The following is a 25,034-nucleotide window of genomic DNA, read 5'->3' as shown; positions in this document are numbered from 1 at the left end:
AAGGCTATAAATTAGCCAAAGTTTCAAAGTATTTTTAATTTCTGATTGCCCATTAATCTGTATCTACTGTCAAAATTTGCAAGTTGTTGATAAAACGCTTATAGCAATAAACAAATTACAAAAAATGAAAAAGTCATACACCGGAGTGGTGTATGACTTTTTATGACTTTGGTGTAAGCTGAAGAACGGAGTGTTCTTCAGCTTACTAGCTACTCGTTCCTTAACGGATATTTTTATATCTTATTTAATTGTTTATTTATCGTTGAAAATTGAGTTTTTTTTTAGAAAAAAAACCATGCTTTGGTAACGCTCAAAATCGATCGTTATTATAAAAGTATTTTAATCGTTATTTGTAAAGTAAAACATATAATTTCAGGTGACAAAGATGATTTCTCAAAAACTTTAATTTTTCAATGAGTTTTAGGAAGGAAATTTTTGTATAGTTCCTGAATACATGAAAATGACGTTATAATCAAATTGTTATAATGAATTAAAATAGATAATTTTATGCAATTTCGTATATTTATGTAGAATATGTCATTTATCAATATTTAACTTTAGATTTGATTGATTTTTAAAATTTTGCAAATTTTTTGCTATTTGTATTAAAAAACGTAGTTTAAAAAAAAATAGTTTTTCATTAATGTTGGCGAAAACTAAAACTTTTTCCTTAATTTGTTAATAAACAAATGAAATAGTTATTCACTCATGTCGATTAGGCCACACATTTATTCGACGTACTTTTCCAAACCCGTTTCAATAATTTATTTGCTGTAGTGAATTTTTTTGAGGTTAAGCCCCTTTTGAGTCTCTGTTGATTCAGTTATTTCTAACATTTATTCACTAAATTTAAAGTATATACGAGGTGCGACAATAAAGTAATGAGACTGATTTTTCTTTGCAAGATGTGGCAACCCTGCAGCTTGCGTAGGCACACCGTCTTTGACCTTGGTCTATAAGCTACTTCTAGTCCAAGCTGCACATTGATGCAACTGCTCGGTCGTGAGTTGTGCTGTAATAAGTGAACACGTGTTTGTGTCTCTCGTCGCAGAAATGAAACCGCAAAATATTGCGCAACAGTATGCCATTTCTTCTTGCGTAAAATCGGGTGAAAACACGACGACAACTTACGGTAAGCTTCAGAAGGCTCTTGGAGAGGAGGTTATGTCAAGAGCTCAAGTTTTTCGGCGGCATAAAATTTTTAGCGAAGGCAGAACGAATGTTGAAGATGAAGACCGCAGTGGACGACCATCAACCTCACGGACAGATGTCAACTTGACCAGGGTGCGTGAAATCGTACGATCTGATCGAAGATTATCCGTGAAAATGATCGCAGAAGAACTCAACATCGATCGAGAAACGGTTCGTGTAATATTAACTGAAGATCTTGGTACGAGAAAGATTTGTGCAAAAATGGTCCAAAAAAATCTCACACAACAACAGCGAGAAACACGGAAAAATGTGGCAGCCGATCTGTTAGAGCAAACGGAAATCGATCCGGATTTGTTGAGCAGTGTTATCACTGGCAATGAAGGTTGGTTTTTTCAATACGATCCAGAGACAAAACGCCAAAGTTCGCAACGGTGCTCAAAGGGATCACCCAGACCAAAAAAAGCTCGCATGTCAAAGTCAAAAGTGAAACGCACGCTTGTGTGCTTCTTCGATTCCAAGGGAATTGTTCATAAAGAGCGGGTGCCTCCTGGACAAACAGTTAACCGATATTTCTACAAAGAAATTTTAGAAAGACTTCGTAAACGGTTCTTCGTGTCCGTGTCAACAATGCTGATAATTGGATTCTGTATCACGATAATGCGCCATCCCATACTGTTCTGTCAGTACACCAATTTTTAACCTCAAAACAAATTTCAGTTACCGCAGCCACCTTATTCACCAGATATCGCTCCGTGCGACTTTTTTCTATTTCCAAGAGTCAAAATGGCGGTCAAGGGACACCGTTTTCAAACAACACAAGATGTCCATAAAGCTGTGACGAGGGTCTTGGAGGATATTACAGAAGATGAGTTCCAGAAATGTTACCGTCAATGGCAGAAGCACTGGAATAAGTGTGTGCAATCAGAGGGGAACTACTTTGAAGGAGACAATACTAAACATGACTAAACCGGTAAGCAAAATTTTTTTTCACATCAGTCTCATTACTTTATTGTCGCACCTCGTATAAACATAATTTTAAAGATAACTTATCTCAAATTCCTCTTAAATAATTAGATTTGCCAGTTTCAAAATAATGAATTCCTTTATCTCCCGACTTTGATAAAATTTAGTCGGTGCAATTTGAGACATTAAATATATTTACTTTTTTTTTAGATGAATGTAATAGTGAGTAATTATTTATTGTTTCTTTAATGGTTTTTTAATTTTTTTATTTTATCAGGAAACATTTGGTGTATTCACAACCTAGTACGCTGACCAATTGGTTGAGTCATTTATTATTAGCTGCTACTCTTTCTCTTCTTGTTGGTGCTGTGTTCTGGGATTTACCTCGATCAGATCCTCAACTTTTACAAGGCGATAGGTAAATAGCTTTTTTATGGTACATTATTTTTTTGGTACTTTTCAAGAAGATATCCACAGCCGATCTATAGATAGTCACTTGTCGTTGTAGTTAGTTGTTAGATGGTGCCACTGAAAGAATAAAATAAATAAATAGCACGCATTTTTTTCTTTTTAAATACGTACACATTGTACTGTAATATCATTAAATAAAACAATAATAATAAAATAAGATACAGTATCTTTTGAGTACAGTAATCTACTGTATAATTTAACAGGAGGAATATAACCTGTATTTCTTCATTAAACGTCAGCCTCAATTTGCGCGATTTCATTACACGTGGAAATTTTCTGGAACGTAACACCGGCGTAAATTGAAGGTGTACTGTAAAATAAATTTATATAATAAATAAATCAATCTAAAAATATAAATATAATGAAATCAAGTTTAACCTACGCTCGCTAGTCAAGGTTAGCAAGCGAAGAGAGTGTAGGTTAAGTTTGTTTAGATTTTTTTTTTTATTATATGAAGTTAGATTATAATTTTAATTTATTTATTTTCTCCTTTCAGTGGCGCCATCTACCAACTACAACTAACTACACCGACAACTGACTAATATAGATCGACTTCGGGTATCCTCTTGAAAAATATAATTTTTTTTATCAAAATTTTATAGTAGTAAATTAGATAAGACTTTTATTTTTATCAGTACATAATAAAACATCGTATAGATCACATCTGGGATAAGTAGGTATGCTGCTCCACGGATAAAAGAAAAGGAACTGTCCTATCGTTTTCCCGGGTGGATAAAGGGAAACCATAAAAAAAATTTGATCAGAGCAGTATCACAGAATACCCAATTATCGTGTGTCCCATTAAGAGGTATACACGCTTTTAATTTGGTATCGCTCATCCGGTCTCCCATTGATTTTATTGAAACTTTACAGTAACGTAGGGTCTAAAAATGTTTTGTGAAAATTTCAACTTCTAAGATTTATAGAAAAAAAATGCCGGTTTTCAAATAGAAAAATCAATTACAGATAAACCGCATTTTTTATTCATTACAAAATAGTTTGTAAAAACGATTAAAACCAGATGATTTATTGTTAAACACTATACAAAAAAATAATTGAATAAAAGAAGTTAATATTTAGTCATGACCTTGCTTCACTTCCTGTGTAAACTTTTAGTTGTTATAATGGGATTTACAACCGAACAAAAAGTTATATATTGTGCTTGGGCCATTACATTTGATAATCTAGCAAAGTCCATATGATATTTCAGAGCTGAATTTCCTGATGTCGATCTACCGACCAAAATGACATTTCTAAGTAGAAGTGTTTTTCGTTGGACATTGGCAACGTAGTTAAAAAAGACAGCCGATCTACTGATGAAGGAAAAGAGAAAACTGTGTGCTCTTCATTACTGCAATCTCCAAATGAACCTAATTTAGTGAGAAAAGTTTCTTTAGAAATCGGTTTGCCAAAATCAACTCTCCAAAATATAGCAAAAGGAGTAAAGTAACATTTTTTAAAAGCCACCTGGTTCGTAATCTTTTGGAAGATGACCCAGACAAGAGAGTTGAGTTTTATTCACGTATTATTGAACGTCATGAATTTCCGTCCGGACTTTCATGAACCTGTTTTATTAAGCAGATGAATCTGCTTTCTAACATAACGGTACGATAAGCAGGTATAACTGTAATTACTACAATACTGAAAACTCGTATTCTTGAGCAGAAGCAGCTTAAATCCAGACATTACTGTCCGGGCAGCTGTTACTATCAACAAAGTATTATCCCACGACATATCAGTCAACACAATAAGTGTAAACAGATACCTAAAAGTGTTAAATCAACACATAATGCCTCATTTTATTGTTCCAGAAATGATATATGCTACTTTTTAGCCGGGTAGAGCCGCACCTCATTTTGCAAACCCGGTTAAACTGCTACTAAATACTCTCACCGTCAGGGTCATTGGATCGGTCGTGTAAGTGAATTTTTGGACCGGCCACCGAGGTCGCCAGACCTTACTGTCTTGTGACTTTTTCTTGCGGGGTTATTTAAAGAACTTATATACACCCGCAGCCTTAACACTAATGAAGAGTTGAAGAGGGTCATTGAAGAAGAAATTATATGAATTCCAAGACATTCTGTAACCGAATAAAAAATGTGCTTTATTTGAAATCGATGTTTTTATTTGAAAGCCGCCATTTTATTTATATAAATCCTAGAAGATTGAAATTTTCACAGAAATTTTTAGAATCTTTGTTAAAAGTTTTGTAAAGTTTCAATAGAATCGAAGAAGGAACGGGTGAGTGATACTAAATCAAAATACTTCTTTGTGGGACACATTGTATTATATATTATTATTATTATTATGCTTTTACGGCCAACATGGGATCACTTAAGTCAATTTTAGTTGGATCTTTTCTGAGAAAAGAGTTATTTTACGTTTCCGAGCTGCTCAGTATTTCTTCATCCGTTCAAGATCTTGCTTTCTTTTCTTCATCCGGAAACACCCTCTTCATTGTATTTTGTCGTTTGTTTAAATCTAATGCTTTTGTCTTTTAGCTTTGTAATTTTTCCAGTTTTATTCTGTAGGTTAGTCAGGGAAATTCCCAATTTTTTCATATCTTCTCTAATTTCTTTGATCTTTTTACTTCTAGCTTTTGGAACCAGAGCTTTTCAATGATTTTTTGACAGTCATATATATATAAATATATTTATTTATTTAAAATACAAACACATGAAACAATAAGATATTAAAAAATAACAAAGATATAAGAAATAAAATGAAGATATAAAAAATAGCTACAAAATAAATCGCACTTTAGGATGTGTTGCTGAAATCTATTTGAAAATACATTTATTTGTATACACATCGAATAGCGTAGGGAAGATTAAACTATTCAGTTTGTATTACAAGGCATATTCATAAAGTAAGGCTTATATTTATTTATTAGCGAGTCCGAAAACAGTTTCACGAATCCGGGGCCATCTATCGGCAGTTTACGAAACCACTGCAGTTTTGATGTTGTAGTCGTTTGCCTGCCGGTGAATGCAGTTCGCAATGTCCGCGTCAATCGTTTCTCCCGCCAGTTGTGAACTGCGATTCAATTTTTGTGTGCAAAAGGCTCAGCTGCGAAATTTATCGGGAGTTGTGCCTAATGTACGGACCAACGATAACGAGAGAAGGAAAGGTTAGACAACGGTGTCGAGACTTTAAAAATTGCCGCACAAATGTGCATGACGAAGAACGGAGCGGCAGGCCCAGTATTCAGACCGACGAAATCGTTGAACGTGTGAACCGAAAACTGCGATCTGATCGGCGATTGACGTTTAGTGCTCTGGCTGAGAATTTCCGCATGTTCGATGCACCACTATCTACACCATCGTCACAGAAAAGCTCGGATATCACAAATTGTATGCAAGGTGGGTACCGAAAATACTCACCGACCGACACAAAGGGCAAAGAATCTGCAGAGGACGAGCGTTTTTGGACCGCTATTGACAAGATGGAGAAGATTAGTTTTCACACACTCTTACAGGCGAAACATGGATATCCTAGACCGACGCAGAATCAAAACAATAGTCGATGCAGTGGCCTCATTCAAGTTCCGCAAAACAGAAAAAGTTTAAGCGATCTCCTTACCCGAGTCGAAAAATGTTGGCTATCGTTTTTTTTTGGACGAAAAGGGCGTCATTTTGGTTGAGTTCACAGAATGTGGATCAACAATTAAAGCTGATGTGTACTGTGAAACGCTCGTCAAACTAAGACGTGCGAACCAAAATCGACGACGCGAGAAACTGTCGTTCGGTGTAATCCTACTCGACGACAACGCGCGTTTTAACACCGCTGCCTTAATCACGAAGATGATTCAAAATTTTCGTTGAGAATTTTTTGATCACCCTCCCCATACAGTCCCGATAATACACCTAGCGAATACTTCTTGCATTTAAAAAGGGGGATTGGTGAACAACGGTTTGAAAACGACGAGGTACTCAAGACTGTCGTTATCAATAGGTTCAATTCCCAGGCGGCAAACTTGTATGCACAGGAGTTAAAGAAACTGGTAGAGCATTACAAAAAGTGTTTAGAACTGAATGGCGATTATGTGGAATAGTGAAATAAACGAAAACTGTTAAGTAAAAACCTTTTCTCACTAGTTAATTTTTTTTAATGTACCAAATGGTCCTTACTTGTTGAACACGCCTCGTATTTAAAAATCTATTAACAGACTAGTATTGATGAACTAAAAATTTCCCTTTAAATTTTTAAATAATGTTTTTTTAAATTATATATATATATATATATATAAATGAATGTTTGTCTGTCTGTATGTCTCTTATGCCTTCCTAAACCGTTCATCGGACAGCGATGAAACTTTGGAGAATGGTTGGACGCAGTGTCAGGGAAGGTTTCTGAATTACTTTGGATCCGCTAGGTGGTGTTGAGGTCGTGATATTTAGAAAACTTGTATTTATGTTCCGATTTGGCTCGTATTTAGAATACATATTAGTTACGTGAAAAAAAATATATATTTTTGCAAAAAATGGACCCGCTAGGTGACGTTGGGGTCGAGATATTTCAAAAAATTGTATTTATGGTCCGATTTGGCTCATATTCAGAATATATGTTACTTAAATAAAAATAGATACCTCTGCAAAAAATGAACCCGTTAGATAGCGCTGGAGTCGAGATATTTGGATTTGTTTCATTTATGGTCTGATTTGATTCATATTCAGAAAATGAATTAGTTACGTGAAAAGAGATAATTTTGCTAAAATTATCTCTTCCCGCGTCGAATTAGGTATTTCAAAATCAACAGTTCACAAAGTTTTACGTAAAAAACTGAAATTACACGCTTATAAAATCCAGATACTGCAGGAATTGAAACCCGATGATGGTGTAAAACGTTACGTTTCGCCGTTGAAATGTCGGACAGAATAAGTGAAAACGAATCGTTTTTAGACGATATAATTTTTACAGATAAAGCTACATTCCACGTGAATGGATGCGTTAACAGACACGATTCACGAATACGGGGCTCTGAAAACCCACACGCAATTATCGAGAAACAACGCGATTCGCCTAAAGTTAATGTTTGTTGTGGTGCGATGAAAAATCGTGTAATAGGGCCTTTCTCTTCTTCGCTGAAAAAACAATTAATGGAGTCGCGTATCTTGACATGTTAACCGATTATTGCTTTCCTCAGCCGGACGAACTCGAAAACATTCATCGACTTCATTTCTGACAAGATGGTGCTCCCCCGCACTTCAATGCATCGGTCACGGACGCTTTGAACGAAAAATTTGGAGATCGATGGATAGGCCGGCAAGGACTCGTACTTTGGCCTCCGAGGAGTCCAGACCTGACACCTTGCGATTTTTTCTTGCGGGGGTACATCAAAAGCGTTGTTTATACGCAAAAAATTCGCGACCTAAACCGCTTAAAAAGCAGGATTAATGAAGCGATGACAACCGTTAACGAAGAAATGTTAACTGATGTTTGGAGAGAAGTCGAGTATCGTTTGGACATTTGTCGAGCGACTAAGGGCGCACATATTGAAATTTATTAATTATGTAAAAAAATGTTTGTGACGACAAATTTGAAAAATAAAAAACATAAACTGTAAGTAATTCTGTTTTAATTTAAACCATGTTCAAAACCGCACCATTCTTTTATGATAACTCTGTATATAGATGATACATGAAAATAAAAGTTTTTACAAAAACTATGTCCGCTAGGGGGGCGCCGGTTATTCACGAAACAAATACACAAACAGACTTTCTTCTTCTCTATAAATATATATATATATATATAAAATGCAATGTTGATATATATCTCCTCTATAGACTAAAATACTACTGGACCGATTTACGCGCGGGGAAAAACGGAAAAAATAAAAAAATATTGGAAAAGGGGAAAATGGGAAAAAGGAAAAAGAGGAAACTGTAAAATTGGAAAGAATGAAATAGCGGAAAAGGGTAAAAGGGAAATATAGAAAAAGGGAAAATGGTGAAAAGTAAAAAAGGGATAAAGTGAAAGGTTAAATTTTGTGAAGTTCGTAGTGTTAATTTTTTTAATGTTTTATCAAACTATCAATTGTGTTAATTTAATATATAATATATATATATATATAGCAAATCTAGCAATAGCGAAGCATTGCCGGGTCTGCTAGTTATAAATAAATTGATGTGAGTTTTTTAAACGGTTTGGTGCAGATTGTTATTAATTGAAAGTGTGTTAATTGTAGTAAATTTTGTTTATTTATTTTTTTCAATATCACTATTTTAGTTCTGTATTTTGATAAATACATTGATTTAAAAAAATAAATCATATTTTTAGGTTTTATAATTTTCTATTCTCTGCAAAATTTCTTTGTAAGGTGCAGATATGCATTCGTCCATTAAAAGATTATAAATACCTATAGATTTTATTGTATTTTTTTTTGTTAATTATTATTCACCTTGTATTTGTATTTTTTCAGAATTGGATATCATTATACCATGATGTGTATTGCTTCATGGCCAGTACTTTATTTAGTTACGTTATCTCGAGCGCATCGTTCTGAGAGATTAGCTGCCGAAGCTGATATATATGAAGGACTTTATTCACGGTTCTTATATATCACAATGACTGTAAGCTTTTATTTTTTATTTTTTTTTTTTTTAGTTAAATACTTTTTTGGTTTTAACTACATATTTAAATATAGAGCATCTGACTCATGAAGAAAACGAAACAATTTCAGTACATATACTTTTTTTTTGTCTTCAGTCGTTTTACTGGTTTGATGCAGCACTCCAAGATTCCTTATCTAGTGCTAGTCGTTTCATTTCAGTATACCCCTACATCCTATACCCCTAACAATTTGTTTTATATATTCCAAACGTTGCCTGCCTACACAATTCTTTCCTTCTACCTCTTCCTCTAATATTAAAGCGACTATTCCAGGATGCCTTAATATGTGGCCTATAAGTCTGTCTCTTCGTTTAGCTATATTTTTTCAAATGCTTCTTTCTTCATCTATCTACCGCAACACCTCTTCATTTGTCACTTTATCCACCTATCTGATTTTTAACATTCTCCTATAGCACCGCATTTCAAAAGTTTCTAATCTTTTCTTCTCAGATACTCCGATCGTCCGAGTTTCACTTCCATATAAAGCGACGCTCCAAACATGTACTTTCAAAAATCTTTTCCTGACAATTAAATTAATTTTTGATATAACCAAGTTATATTTCTGTCTGAAAGCTCGTTTCACCTGTGCTATTCGGCATTTTATATCGCTCCTGCTTCGTCCATCATTAGTAATTCTACTTCCCAAATAACAAAATTCTTCTGTCTCCATAATCTTTTCTCCTCCTATTTTCACATTCACTGGTCCATCTTTGTTATTGCTACTTTCGTTTTGTTCTTGTTTATTTTCATGCGGTAGTTCTTGCGTAGGACTTCATCCATGCCATTCATTGTTTCTTCTAAATCCTTTTTACTCTCGGATACAATTACTATATCATCAGCAAAACATAGCATCTTTATCTTTTCACCTTGCACTGTTACTCCGAATCTAAATCGTTCTTTAACATTATTAACTGCTAGTTCCATGTAAAGATTAAAAAGTAACGGGGATAGGGAACATCCTTGTCGGACTCGCTTTCTTATTACGGCTTCTTTCTTATGTTCTTTAATTATTACCATTGCTGTTTGGTTCCTGTAATTCCTACGCAAGAACTACCGCGTGAAAATAAACAAGAACAAAACGAAAGTAGCAATAACAAAGATTAGCAGATTTTTATCATATAAAGATATTAAATTAACCTGCTAGGTTAATCTTCTTGTGGTTAAATACATGTTCACAAAATCAATTGATTTTGTGAGAGTCTAAGTTTGTAAAGGTAGTTGCTTTTATAAGGATTTAAACGCTACTCTGTGAATACTGGTGTTCTTTGGTGGTCGGATTTCAATTAACCACGTATATCAGGAGTGATTGACCTGAGTCTGTTCAAGACTATGTTTACTGATACATTTATCCTTACATTCCACAACATCTACAACTATGTCTGGCTTGGAAAACCGGTAGCGGTAATTGAATTTGCGTATATACACACATCCAGACTTGGCAATAGCTGGAAAACTGGTTGGAGAAAAACAAACAAAGATTTAAGATTATAATGGTGATATCTATTATATAAAGTGTATTTTAAAAAAATATTTATTAAAATATACATATTATTTCCAGACAATTATTAATCTGCCGGCATCTTTAGTTATATGGTTGGCCTACATAATACCAGCTTATGCCATGACTGGATTATATAATCAGGGTTCGCAATCAACTGATGCTTTCTTCATCTATATAGGTAAGTCAGTATTGTTTAGGTTTTAATTTACTTATTTTTTCACTGATAACTATATAAGTTTAGCAAAAGCTGTATTAAATATGATTAAATTCTGTTGATGAGTAAAGATGAATTAAAAAAACTTGGAGAATTCTGAAATTTCATTATCCTCTTCAACATGTACATAAATATATATTCAAATAATTTTCATTAACATCTGAGTTATGAATTATTTTGTACTTATTTTTACTTTCATGGGTGTACAGTTATACTACAGCTGTACAGCATACTATATAGATGGGAAGTATGCTAATGGAATTAAATTTTGCAGATTTGACGTTTCATTACTGCATACTAACCAAAAAATACAATTTTAGCACTGAAAAATTCCAGAAGGATGTATGCATGTATATATGTTGGCCTCTTTATTTTTTCAAACTGGATGAACCTGTATGGATGTAATTTAGCATGATGATTTCTATACATGGGACGCTAATGTCATTTAATTTTGTTTATAATCGATTAAGGTGTAATGGAGATATGAACTTTATGGTTGCTTTCATATCTCAAAATTTTACTCTGGGTAAATTTTTTCACATATCTTATAAACACTCTGTAGATAGTTAAAATATTTTCTGATGGTGTTTGGTCTTATTTAAACCCCCATTGGGGGTTTTACCACCACCCCCGGTGGTGGTAAATATGTTTTTTTATTTTTTGTCAGTTTTGGACTCGGGTTCTTTTACTAAATATTTAATTCTAAAACATTAATATGTTTTTTTGGTTATATATTTGGGAAATTTTATTCAGGAGTGTGTGATAATATACCTGTTTTTTTGTCATGTTATTATTTTCCTGTAACCCAATTTTTATTAAATTTTGTAAGATGATTTTTGCATGGTTCCCACAGGTAGGAAAAGTCAAGAAATGCCAGGAAATATAAAATTATTCAGAAAAAGTCAGGAATTTTTAGAACAGATCAGGAAAAATTGCAAAAAATTTCAGAGAATCTTCAATTCAGCAGAATACAACTTTGATCAACAGTTGTGAGAACAGTGGTTGTGATATATCTTTGTATCCTTTACGTGGATCTTCTGATACATTTGAATCCTCGACTTTATTTACGTAAAATGACAACACAATTACTTCTTTTTGTTATAAAGATGATGCTTCTAAGCTGGAGATTATGTGGGTTCTCAATGTTGTATGAAATACGAGGCTCAGCTGATAAATTTTGCACATATAGTAGCATGGGAATGAAATGAAAAATGAATAAAAGTACAAAACCTTAGCTACAAACTACTTATTTTTCAATATAATCCTTATTTACACTGGTACACTTTTCCCAAAGAGTGACAAGTTTTTGCATTCCATCACTGAAAAATTCTGGCAGTCTTTCCCGGATCCAAGTGACCACAGCTTCCTTCATCTCATTGTCAGTGGCATAATGATTACCTTTGAGATTCGTCTTGAGATGAGGGAAGAAGTGGAAGTTGCATGGAGCCAAATCTGATGAGTATAAGAAACAACAAATCGCTTTATATGGAAGTCGTTTCCATATGCAGAATAGTCTCAAACTTCAGCTTGCAGATTTCATGATTTCCCTTGGTTCCTCTAGGCAAAAATTGGAATAGTTACTTTTTTTAAACCTGTGCTGTAGCATACCTATACATTCCTGATGTAATCTATATAATGTAGTATTTTTTCTGAAATTAATGATTTAATTATTATTTTTCAGGTTACATGTTGGTAGAAATGATGTCTTTACAATATTTGCTACAAGTTATTTCACATATATTTAAAAATAGAAGAGTTTCATCTATCATATCGATTTTTGTATTATCAATTTTAGCATTAGTATCTGGCTATACTATACATTTAAAAGATCTCCAAGATTCATGGGAAAGAGATTATCTTGGATTAATATCATCTTCACGTTGGATGTTGACCGCTCTTTTATCAAAAGAATATTCTGCTGATGCCCTTGCATCTAGTACAGCACAAATGATATGTCGAAATAAACAGGTAATATTTTTATTTTTTCTGTATTCATTTAGTTGTAATTAGCACCATTATTTTACTCAACTGATCTATTCAGGGTATCTTTCATGAAAAAACGGATAACATTTTAGGACATATTCTAAAAGTGAAAATGAAAAAGTTCATAAACATATAGACCAGGAAACGCTTTGTAATCCTGATAAACTTGAAAAATATTTTGCCCTGATTTCTGCTTCGAAGATAAAATGAAGCCATTACTACTTATTTACTTAACGGTTGATGATATAGTTCATGCCTCCTGATTTCCTCATCCATCATTTCCCACATTATAATTTTTGTGTTCTGCTTCTACAGGATGAGCAACATAAAACTGAACCCATAATGAAACCGTTACGTAACACTATTTATGAAAGACATACAACTAGCATGACTAGTGGATGTATATGGTACTACTGATTGTTGCTGCCGTTTGTCCAGTGATTATATGTCAGTGCAGTTATACATTTTGATGCAGTGCAGTATTGTGAGTGCAGTTGGGTTCGTGTAAAATACCTTAATCAATGCAGGAGAGGACAGATATAGTTGAAGCCTATTTTCGTTCTAGATCGTTTGATGAATCACATCAAGTATTTGTAGAAAAATTTCCAAATGCCTGTACCCCTGCAAAGAGTAACATACACGATTTAGTTAAAAAATGGCATGCAACAGGTTCGGTTTCAAATGCAAAACAAAATAAGCAACCTTCCGTTAGGACTCTACAGGTCATTGCCGATATTGAAAGGAGAATTACTGCCGGTCCAGAAAAATCAGCAATTTGGTGTTAAATACACATCTTGGTGTAAAATTCTTCATGAATTAAAATTGAAACAGTAACGTGTTACAACTGAAGGAGGCAGACAAACCGAAACGACTTTATTGCAACTGGCCTCTCAAAAACATTGTTGGTGGACAGAATAACCCACCAAAAACAGAGTTGCCTCCTTGCAATTTTTTCCTTTGGGGCTACTTAAAGGAGAGAATTTATGCATCTAATCCCCACAATATTGATGAATTGAAGGTTAACATTCAACGAGAACTCAATCCAATTGACAACAGCGTTTTGCGTCAGATAACTCTCAATATTATCAGTTGAGCACAAAAGTGTATCGATGTACAGGGTGGTCATTTTTAACAACTTTTGTGACAGTAAGGTAAATAAAAGCTACATTTAAATTACGTTTTATGATTTTCTTATTTAATTTAACCATATCATTCATAAAATTTGATTCCAACATAACCTATCGATTCTGCAACGGTTACGTTATAGGTTTGGTTTTATGTTGCTTACTCTGTACAGTATTAGTCTATTTTATGTCTGTTTTGGTGCTGAGCTTCTTGGCTTACTCCAAGGTAAAGTAGTGAGAATCATAATCATTTTAGAATTTAGGTATATGAAGGATTAGCTCTCACTACCCTATCCCAGTGGAGCTGGGCTGTCTTCTTATGGTCTGTATGCTGACACTCAAACTTCAGATGAATTGTTTTTTCTACTCCCCATATTCCTTGAAACAGTCCAGTGTTCTGACCCATTGAAGCAGATTACTAAACTATTGATACGATTCTTAGGCCACTAACACAAATCTGTTTACCAAAACAGTGTCCTTCTGGGATTGTTACCTAACCTTCAACTAAATTGTTTGGCTTAAAAAAATTAAGTGTTGGAATTGATGTGATAAAGGCTAATAGATTATCTTGGATTAATTCTTATATTTTTTTATTTAAAAAGTAATTGTCATTACACATCGTAAGTCTCATTAACCAGAGCTGCAGATCTTCCCCAGATTGCTTCCTAGGACCCAGAAAACAATTAATTGATAGAAATAATGTAAATGGAATACTTTTTTTGTAAACACAAGATATGGAAATACCATATTAACGGAATTACAGATTATTTTTTAAATTGAAATCAAACATATTATTTTATAATCTTTTTATTTACTTTTTAAAATAATAAGATTACTACAGAGTTTTGATCTAAAGAGGTTTTAAAAATAATAAGACAAAAAATTGTGATGTTTTATTTAAAAGTTAACCAAAAAATGAAATATTATGAAAATAAATTCCATTGAAATAGTTACAAAATATTAAAATTACAACAGTAATTCGAATTAGATTCAACTTATAAGTAATATACACAGTATCAAAAAGTGACGCAACCTTATGGGAAAATGAGTAAGTTAACAATAGTTTTATGTAATTGAATATGATGTTACATGCTCTTAAACACATGTTGTAATGTTTATTTATGAAATAATGTTTCTTCATCAAAGTCAGGAGGGGATAAATCAGGAGACCAGAGAGGCCACAACCCCTTTGAAATCACTTGTCCATGAAAACACCGATTCAAGAAAGTTAAAATATTGTTGGTTGTATGAGTCATAATATTGCAGCATTTGCCTATGTGACAGTGCACACCAAACACCCATTTTTTTCCCATGCAGATAAGACTCATGCAGATGATGGATTTTCTATATACCAAATGCGTGAATTCTGTACATTCACATATCCATCAAGGTGGCATATCCATCTGACTTTACAGATGGCATGAACCGCTGACAGAAAGCTACACACTTTCCAGTGTCTGCAGGCAACAACTCATGAACAATACGAATTCTGTATGGATGTATCTTTAAACAGTTGCACGATGCCATGTGGAGACTACCAACAGAGAGACCAGATTGGCTAGACAGGCGTTGCACATACTTATTAGGACTAACAGAATTTGCAGCTTGCACATCGATCAACCTATCTGGTGTTAGCACTTTTGGTCAACCATTTCTGGCTGCATCTGCTACTTCCCAGTCTTTTGGGACTTGTTATACAGCTGCTTGATGGAGGACTTATTTGGTACATTCACACCATACTTTTATGTGAAGGCAATCTGGGTATGGGCATAACTGGCTTATTCCCTGCTCCATTGTGTAATGTATTTTTCCTCAATTTTCTTCAATTAAACCAACCACAAAAGAAGGAAATGTTCTTCTATAAGGTTACATTAATTTTTGAACATTCTGTATTATTGGTAGTTATAACTACAGATGAGTACAGCTCCTGAATGGTTGTAGTTAATGAAAAATGTTAAAATTATATAAAGTATCTGCAAATTTTATAAAAATGATGGGTTTTCATTTAAAAAGAATGAATTTAGTCTACATACTCAAATGGTGCAGATTACAGTTTTTTAGACAGGTTATTTTTAGTGCACGCAAAATCAAGAAATGGTTTTCCCATTTAAAGTTCTTTGTATCTTTTCTACTATGACATCCTAAAGGTGGCACATTTCAAATGAACACTGTGTATGTAGATTTCAACAATTATTAATTTTAGAAGTCAATCCATCGACTTTCATAATCAAAGAATTATACTCTATATACTGGATACTTGAGGTTCGTAATTCATAACATGACCGACATGAATGAGTTTTTTACTTGTTCAAAAAATAGAAGATTTGAAATGAAAAACTGTTAGAATATAAAAAATTATTATTTTCTTAATTTGTAGAGAGGAATTTGAATTGAAGGGTTAGATTGATAAATATTTAATATTTTTAAGCTTTTATTGTGTATTTGAAAATGGTATCGGTTACAAACAAAGTCTAAATATCAAACTATTTTTTTTTTATTAAAAAAAAATTTAGGGGTTTATGGAATTTTTAAAATTTCTGCGTTGTCTATCCCAGATACTTTTAAACTTTAATATCATAAAATTTTTATGGTTTCTGAAAAATATGACACTAACAATAAAAGGAACTGAATATCCCAGCCTTTCAATTTTGAATTTTAGATATCTACTTGAACGACATAAAGGACTGAACTTCTTGAACAGCAATATATTATTTAATATTTCCAGCAAGCAGCACACATTTTTAAAAAGAATATTGCAGTATTTAATTCTTTTGTGAGCAGCTGCAGAGTATAAACTTGTAGATGGCAGAAAAATTCAAATGTCTTGAATACTGTTATGTATTTTAATTTGTTTCTTATAAAATAAAAAAAAAAAGTTCTCAAAAAGTTCCATATTTTTTTCTGACCAGGAATTATAAATTACCCCAACCCCTTGTTTGTTTGACTCAGAAAAATATGAATGGTTTCATTTTCTTACACCCAATTCACTTTGTGAAACTCAGATTTATATGACAAATGGTTATTGAGATATTTAATTAGTTATAAGTATCAACAACCCCACCCACTTACCAACCTGTCATAACATACTATTTTAACCAATAAATAAAGATAATTAAAAGTTAAAAACATTTTAAAAAGTTTTTGTCCCCCATCCACCAATGGCACATGACGTGAATCAAAAATATATGTCTCCTAAAGAAGATATTGAATTATGTAAAAAAAAATTATTCTATTCTTTGAGTAAAATTTTCATATTCAGGACCCATGATGACCATATCTCTCCAGCTCCTTTTGACCAGTTAGAACGAAAATTAAATAACATCAATTACCTGAACTTAGAAGCCATTGTATAAAATTTCATAAAAATCAGTTAACCCAGTTTGAAGATATAAAACATAACAATTACTGATGAAAGAAGCAAAAATATTATGCTTATTAAACGCCATCCTGAATGAAATTACCTTTATATATAACCAAAATTATGTAGTAATGTAATGTGCACCGTTCTCGGCCAACCACGCTTCGCCCTGCACCGATGATGTGCCAAGAACGACACGAAAGAAAATGAAAATTTTAAATTTTAAATGGTCTTATAAAATTATGACTAAAATGCTGAAATTGTTTGATTTTTGAACGATCTTTTTTAAATGAAATGTAATACAACGCTGAGAAATTTGAATGTTTGAACAAAAAAATTTTGTTAACATAATTTATCATAAAATGAATAATTTTTTATATTAGGATTCACCCTTTGATGCCGGCCGGACGCTCGCTACATCATAAAGAGAAAGTTATCTTCATACGCATTTGACTCTTCACCACGTTATTCATCTCCCGCCGTTCACATCATACCCGGTCACCGATCATAATTTCTTGATACTGCTTCTTCCAAGTCCAGAGTGCCAGTGCCCTTCCCACACACTTACTAGCCGGCCGGAGAAAAACAATAATTACCTTCCCCTTCCAACAAGGTTTCTTACATTACAGATCGCATGCGCGAGAACTTCAACATCTTAACAATAATACACATCTACTTAATACTAGTAAAATAAAAAAAAAAAAACATTACTTATATTAAATCTAATACAATGTTATACAATTAAATACAAGTTACAATGTCAAAAAAATTACTTATATTAAAGCTAATACAATGTCATACAATTTAATACAAGTTATAATGTCAGCTTTATTTTTTATTCATGAGGTTTGACACGCCTCAGATGGAATAGTCTGATTAGTACAAGAATGTGACTGAGTCCAGAAATTACAAAAAATAAGAAAGTCGTTTTTGTTGCTCCCACTCTTTTATAGAAATTTGAATAAGATCAAACGCAATCAGAAAGTATTTTAGCTACTTAAGGGGCATCAATTTATGTGAAAAAATCTACCTATCCTTGGGTAAAATTTTTAGATGTACAGAGATCCAAAAGTTGTGCACACCAAAATTAAAGAGTCTATAAATAGTAGTATAGTTGAAAAACCTCTATTGGCTACTACAAGATAACACCATGAGTATTAACAACAACAAACCTAGACGCCATTGTGATGTGTAGTGGTCACACAGTGCTTGTAATAGTAGTTTGTTTATTGCTTGATAAACATGTAGTTATCCCAAAAGCCACGAGTTTTCATTGTCAAACATTATTTTTCCAATCGTTCTTAAGCTCGTGTTGTAGATGAATTTGTGGGAAATATCCAGGTGGGGCAATGCATAACAGTTTTACCATAACGAGATTAATTGCCTGTTTTAGAAAAAGTGGCTCAATTGCAGACAAGAAGAGAACCGGTAGATCGGCCATTTTGACTGATTCTAAACCAGCTAAGGTTAAGAATATGATGCAATGTTTGCCTTCAAAAAGCTTGAGCAGACCATTAAAGCATTCTCAGATTTCATATGGAAGTCCTCAGAGAGCAATGAAGGGGTTACACTTTCGTGCATATCATGTTTGCAGTGTTTAGGAATTGAAGGAGAAAAGCATGTAGTGGATTGTTTGTTCACGGAATTTCAGAGTTTGACTGTGTTTTCTTCACTGATGAGGCGTGGTTTCATGTTAGTGGTTACGTGAATAGTCAAAACACTAGAATTTGGTCGACTGAAAACCCAAATGTGTTTTATGAAAACCCCTTCACTCTCAGAAAATAGGAATGTGATGTGCCGTATCACAGTGTCAAAAATATCCCATTTTCTTTGGAACTACAGTGAGCAGTGTTGTGTACTGAGACATCATTACACAGTTTATTGTGCTTTTTGAAGATGACATGATTTTTGGTTCCAGCTGGAGAGAGCTATATGTGACACATCTAATGAAACCATGAATTTCTTCCATGAGTTTTTTGGCGAGCGTATCATCTCTAAAGGATTGTAGCTTTCATGTTCACCCGATTTGAAATACCCAGATTTCTTCCTGTAGGGTTATATTAAAGGAAACGTCTATAAAAACAGGCCATAAACACTGAAATAACTAAAGATGAACATAACAGTGAAGATTAACATCAATATACACATGCTTCACAAAGTGCGCCTCAAAACGGTAAAAGAGTTCATATATGCATTACTGAAAAGGGCAGTCATTTTGAGGATATGCAAATAAATAAATCTTTAAATATTATTACTTAATGTCTAATTTTTTTTATTACTTTGACGTGCGTGACTTTTGGATCTCTCTGTAGAACCAATAAGATCCGTTGTCCTCCTGTCTCCTGAATTAATTTTTGTAGTCGATTGTGACCGCCAAAATTAAATGACACCAATGAATTAAAAGACAAGAATTCATTCAAATTGGTCCATTTAATCTGGAGATGTCTACCGAAAATGAAGCTCACATACAAATATCCTTTCAGAATTTTTCAATGTTAAAATTACACGGTTTTTTGTTTTAGGGGGTCATGAAATGTTAAGATTTGTAAAAAACCTTGATATGCAAATTTGACATGATTTACATATTTTCACGTAAGCATTGGGTAGTATACTATACAACTAACCATATAGACGGGAAAGTAGAAATGATTCAAATACTATACATATTTTATTTGGTTTAATTTGAGGGGGCTTGGATGTAGAGGTCTTGCAAACTGTGAGTCAGAAACTGTTGGAGATTGTTTTTTTTTTTTTTTATTTTAATTTTGTTTACTTTTATTTTTTTACAGTAATTTAATTTTATTTATGTATTTTATTTCTTTATTATAATTTTTTTTTTGTTTTTTAATTTTTAAAGGTACAACGTCAAGATATTATCGTTCAACTTCCATGTCCAACACCAAATGGTACAGCAGCTTTAACATTCCACGGACTTAGTAAATCGATGTCTGCGCCATTCCATTTTATTAATGTAAATGAAATATGGCCGCCGTTAATTATATCATTTTTTGGATTTCTTCTTGCAATAATAACATTTCTGTTTTTAAGTCCTGCGCCTTCATGGAAAATGAGTCACGTTAAAAAACAGAAAATGAATCATCATTAAGTTTATATAAAATGTATAGTTATTTTTATATAATAATACTAGTCCTAATTTTTGCATTATTTTCTCAATTTATAACAAATTATTTTAAGCTAATTTATGATTAAATTTCTTTATGACATGGACTTACTCTGGATGTCTCGTGAAAAAAACAGAAAGAATTATAACTTTACTAGTGAAAATAAATAAGAAAGTTTATTTAATCATGGATCAGGAAATGAGCTTAGTTTTTGAGTTAAAACTTGCAAAAAAATTTTCCCCTGATTTCAACTTAAAGGATAAAATAAAGCCATACTCAAATTCTTGAAACTTAAAATTAAGGAGTACGTATGATGGTTTCATGTGGTTTTTGATCTATACTATTGTACAAAACAGATCTCATAACTAAGTCTCTAGTAATTTCTGAGAAAATAATTTTAAAACAAAAAAATTGGTGTCGCAAAACACAGGTTTTTTGGTTTGACATACAATAACTGATTTAAATTTTTAATAATGAATAAAATTTGTAAAGAATTTAATTCTGAGAAAATTTAAGTAACATCGATTGAACAAGATGAGTTTAAGAAATTTTATTTTTATTTAAAATAAAACAACCTGCCAGGTGAGTCTAGCGGTTAAACTTGACATCACAAAATCAGCTGATTTTCAAAGTTAAGAGTTCTCATAGACAGTTGCTTTTAAATGGATTTGAATGCTAAACTGTGGCTACTGGTGTTCATTGGTGGTCAGGTTTCAATTAACTACACATCTCAGGAGTGGTTGACCTGAGTCTGTTCAAGAGTATACATTTACCAATACATTTATACTTACACGCCAGACTGTGCACAGATGCCTTGGCATCTCTTCAGAGTACTGTTGACATCATGTCGCTGTGCTGTTACTCTGCAACCTGGTATACATAAATAAATATTAAAAAATGTCTAGGATCAATATTAATATTGCCAACTTACAAAATAAAAGATTTCTCAATTTGTTTTTTCAAAATTATTTCTAAATAAAATAACTTTTATTTTTTAATATTTTTATTGTTAACATTAATTATTATTATTATTAATTAAAATTATTAATAAATAATAATTATTGTTAATTTTTTTTGCAGCCCACTGGGCTGGACTAGTGGTTGTTAAACAGTTGATTTTCAAAGTTGAAGGTTCTGAGGTTCAAATCCTAGTAAAAGTTAGTTACTTTTATGTGGAATACTAGACAATGGATACTGGTGTACTTTGGTGGTTAGGGTTCAATAAACCGCACAATTCAGGAATGATTAGCTGACTCTGCAGAAGATTAAACCTCATTTACACATCATACATATTGTCCTCAACTCACTGGGCTGTGAACAGGTTGCTTATTGTTCACTGGTTGAACAGACTGCAATGTATATTAGGAAAATAAAGAAATATATTTTTATAACGTAAAATTAATTTAAATTAAACACACAGTGAAATTAAATAATATTATTAAACTATCACCTTATCTAACTTTTCCTTTTATTTATTTATTTCTAATAAAACTGATTTTATTTCTAGATATTTTCCAATATCGAAATAATTCTTATTTCACTTTAAAATAATTACAATACAGTAATTTTTTTGCCATATTTCAGGCTGTTTTGTTTAAATAAATTAAAGTTAAATTCTTAAAACCTTTTTCATGTTCAGTCAACATTACTACATAGATTTACTCAGAATTAAATCTTTTACAAGATTTATTTATTTACCAACAATTTAACGAAGCTATTATATGTCATATCTAAAACAATATATTTTGTGACATCAAATTTTTATGTTTTATAAGATGTTTTCTCAAAAATTACAACAGAAACAGTATTCTGTATTATTCAAGTTTTCAGTTCAAAAACCGAATGAAACCATCAAATTTACACCTTAATTTATTCTAACGGCTTCATTTTACCCATTACTCAGAAATATTTTACAAGCTACAACTTGAAAATGAAGGAGGGTTTCCAAATCCATGCTTAAATGAACTTTTTTCTTTATTTTCTTAAGTAAAACATGTCTTTTGAAATCCTTATTGTTTCTTCTTGAGACATTCTGTATATTGCTATTTAAATGAATTATGTATTACATATTCGTTTTCTCATTTACAAAGAATTTTAAACAGTGTATTTAGAAATATAATCCAACATTCAGTTTTTTAACATCAAAAAAACTTCAAACAAAATATGCTGATGTGTGGTTTTGAAGTTACATGAATGGAAAATAAATGAAACTTAAGAAATGTGATAAGTCTTGAACCTTGTCAAGGTCAATACTTTAGATCTATTTTCAAATAAATAACTTTTTCTGTTTAATTATATAACAAATAACTCTCTAAAAAAGCATAGGTTTGTTGTATGTGGTCACATTTTTATTTTGAATAAAACATACAAAAGTTTCATTTCTTTGTTCGAATGATTTATACCTCTTCATACGAATGATTTATCTAAAATTATATTTGTGTTTTGGGGATAAAAAAGGAAAACATCAGGGGTTAGAGCTCCGTTAAAAAATCACAACTTAAGAAATAGCTAAAATTGTTCAGGATTTTGAAGCTTTTCATTGTAAAAGTCCTTGTTATTAGTATGCTAAAGTCATGAACATTATTTAGTTACAATTGGTAAAAACATTCAACAAAATCGTGTATAATGAAACAAAAACCACGTAACATTTTCCCGGCCGTAGGTCCACCTTTTTTCTAGCATATATAAATATATAGATCATGTCAACAGATAAACATAAACATATTTACTTGTATAAACCAAGAGAAACTGTAGTAAAAACCTTTATCAGATTATAATATTTTTGTAAATGATTTTTCAGGGTTTTCTAAACTTTAATGTTATTTAAATAACTATTTATTATAACGTTACTTTTCTGATGAATATAGTTGTATTTTTTTCTTGTCTTCAGTCATTTGGCTGGTTTGATGCAGCTTTCCAAGATTTCCTATATAGTGCCAATTCTTTTATTTTGGTATACTCCTTACATTCTACATTCCTAACACTTTGTTTTACATATTCCAAATGTTACCTGCCTGCAAAATTTTCCCTTTCTACCTGTCCGTCCAATATTAAAGCGACTATTCCAGGATGCTTTAATTTGTGGCCTATAAGTTTGTCTCTTTTTTTTAACTATATTTTTCCAAATGCTTCTTTCTTCGTTGATTTGCTGCAACACCTCTCCATTTGTCACTTTATCCACCCATCTGATTTTTGACATTCTTCTTTAGCATCCCAGTTCATAAGCTTTTAATCTTTTCTCAGGTACTCTCTATCGTCGAAGTTTCACTTCCATATAAAGCTATGTTCCATACGTATACTTTCAAAAATGTTTTCCTGACATTTAATTTACTTTTTGATGTAAGCAAATTATATTTCTGACTGAAATATAATTATAATTACTTTACCTGTGAATTATAATTATCGTTTCATCTGTGCTGTTTGGAATTTTATATTATTTCTGCTTTGTCCATCTTTAGTTATTCTACTTTCCAAACAACAAAATTCTTCTACCTTTATAATGTTTTCTCTTCCTATTTTTATATTCAGTGGTTCATCTACGTTATTTTTACTACATTTCAACACTTTCATTTTTTATTTTTTATTTTCATGTGGTAGTTCTTGTGTAGGACTTCAGCCATGCCATTCACTGTTTCTATTATTAGAAATAATATTTTACATTTTTAATATTGTAATTTTTCTAATTGCTGTTATGGAAAATTTTCTTAGAAATGTTTGAAATTCTTGCTAAATTCTATCCAGGAATAATTTCTTTGGTGATAATCAAATCGATCTCTTTGTATAAGGGTAGTCAGTAGCTTCTTGGCTTTCATGAATGTTCGAAGTTCAAGCCCTGATCAGGCATATTATTTTTTTTACATGTTACATAATTTATGGGTTTTTCTGTTTTCCCCTGCAACGGTTTTTTTAAGTTACATATTAGTAACCGCTTATGTTATAATTATATGCTTATAATTATAAATATAATCTAACCTAACTTAACCTACACTCGCCTCGCTTGCTAATCAAGGTTAGCAAGCGAGGCAAGTGTAGGTTAAGTTAGGTTAGATACATTTATAATTTCTTGGCAAAACTATGCAACTATAACAACTTATTAAAATTTTAAATAATTCTCAATTTAGTTTTCAAAACTATTTCCTTTTTATTTTAGGCACATCGATAGGTTTTAATAAAGTCTTTTCAATGCTAATTTCTTATTCCTTATTGGAACTCATGCCTGTTTTAATTCACGATTCTTCTCATGAAGAAGCTTGATTTCATCTTTGATACAAGACAGTTCGTCATGAAGAGTGCGCATAACTTGATGAAAACCTTCTGTAATAAGGTTAGGCAAATCTTGTTGTTGATTTGCATCTAGAAAAACACTCACTTTTTTATCTTCCATCGCATTTATTGACTTTTCTACAGTGCAGAATTCTCTTCCTCACTGAGAGTTCCAGTATTTCTTTTCTCGTTATTAAAATTGGAGGTATTCTTTACCAAAGTGTTGTCATCAAACGGGTATCTTTTAGACAAGCAAGTGTTACATTAAAAA

General features: G+C 32.2%; 1 protein-coding gene across 1 annotated transcript in view; it reads left to right on the top strand.

Annotated features, from left to right (window-relative positions):
* Window positions 1-24,199, top strand: part of LOC142332828 (ATP-binding cassette sub-family G member 5) — a 190,267-nt gene extending 166,068 nt beyond the window's left edge. The window contains exons 13-17 of the mRNA XM_075379451.1: window positions 2,393-2,533; window positions 9,008-9,158; window positions 10,757-10,877; window positions 12,595-12,881; window positions 20,236-24,199. Of these exons, the coding sequence (XP_075235566.1) occupies window positions 2,393-2,533; window positions 9,008-9,158; window positions 10,757-10,877; window positions 12,595-12,881; window positions 20,236-20,484 (949 nt within the window). The 3' untranslated portion in view covers window positions 20,485-24,199. The remainder of the gene's footprint in view (window positions 1-2,392; window positions 2,534-9,007; window positions 9,159-10,756; window positions 10,878-12,594; window positions 12,882-20,235) is intronic.
* Window positions 24,200-25,034: the final 835 nt, after the last annotated feature.

This window comes from Lycorma delicatula, chromosome 12 (genome assembly GCF_047948215.1).
Source record: "Lycorma delicatula isolate Av1 chromosome 12, ASM4794821v1, whole genome shotgun sequence".
Classification (NCBI taxonomy): Eukaryota; Metazoa; Arthropoda; class Insecta; order Hemiptera; family Fulgoridae; genus Lycorma; species Lycorma delicatula.
This window is presented reverse-complemented; position numbering and strand designations above follow the sequence as displayed.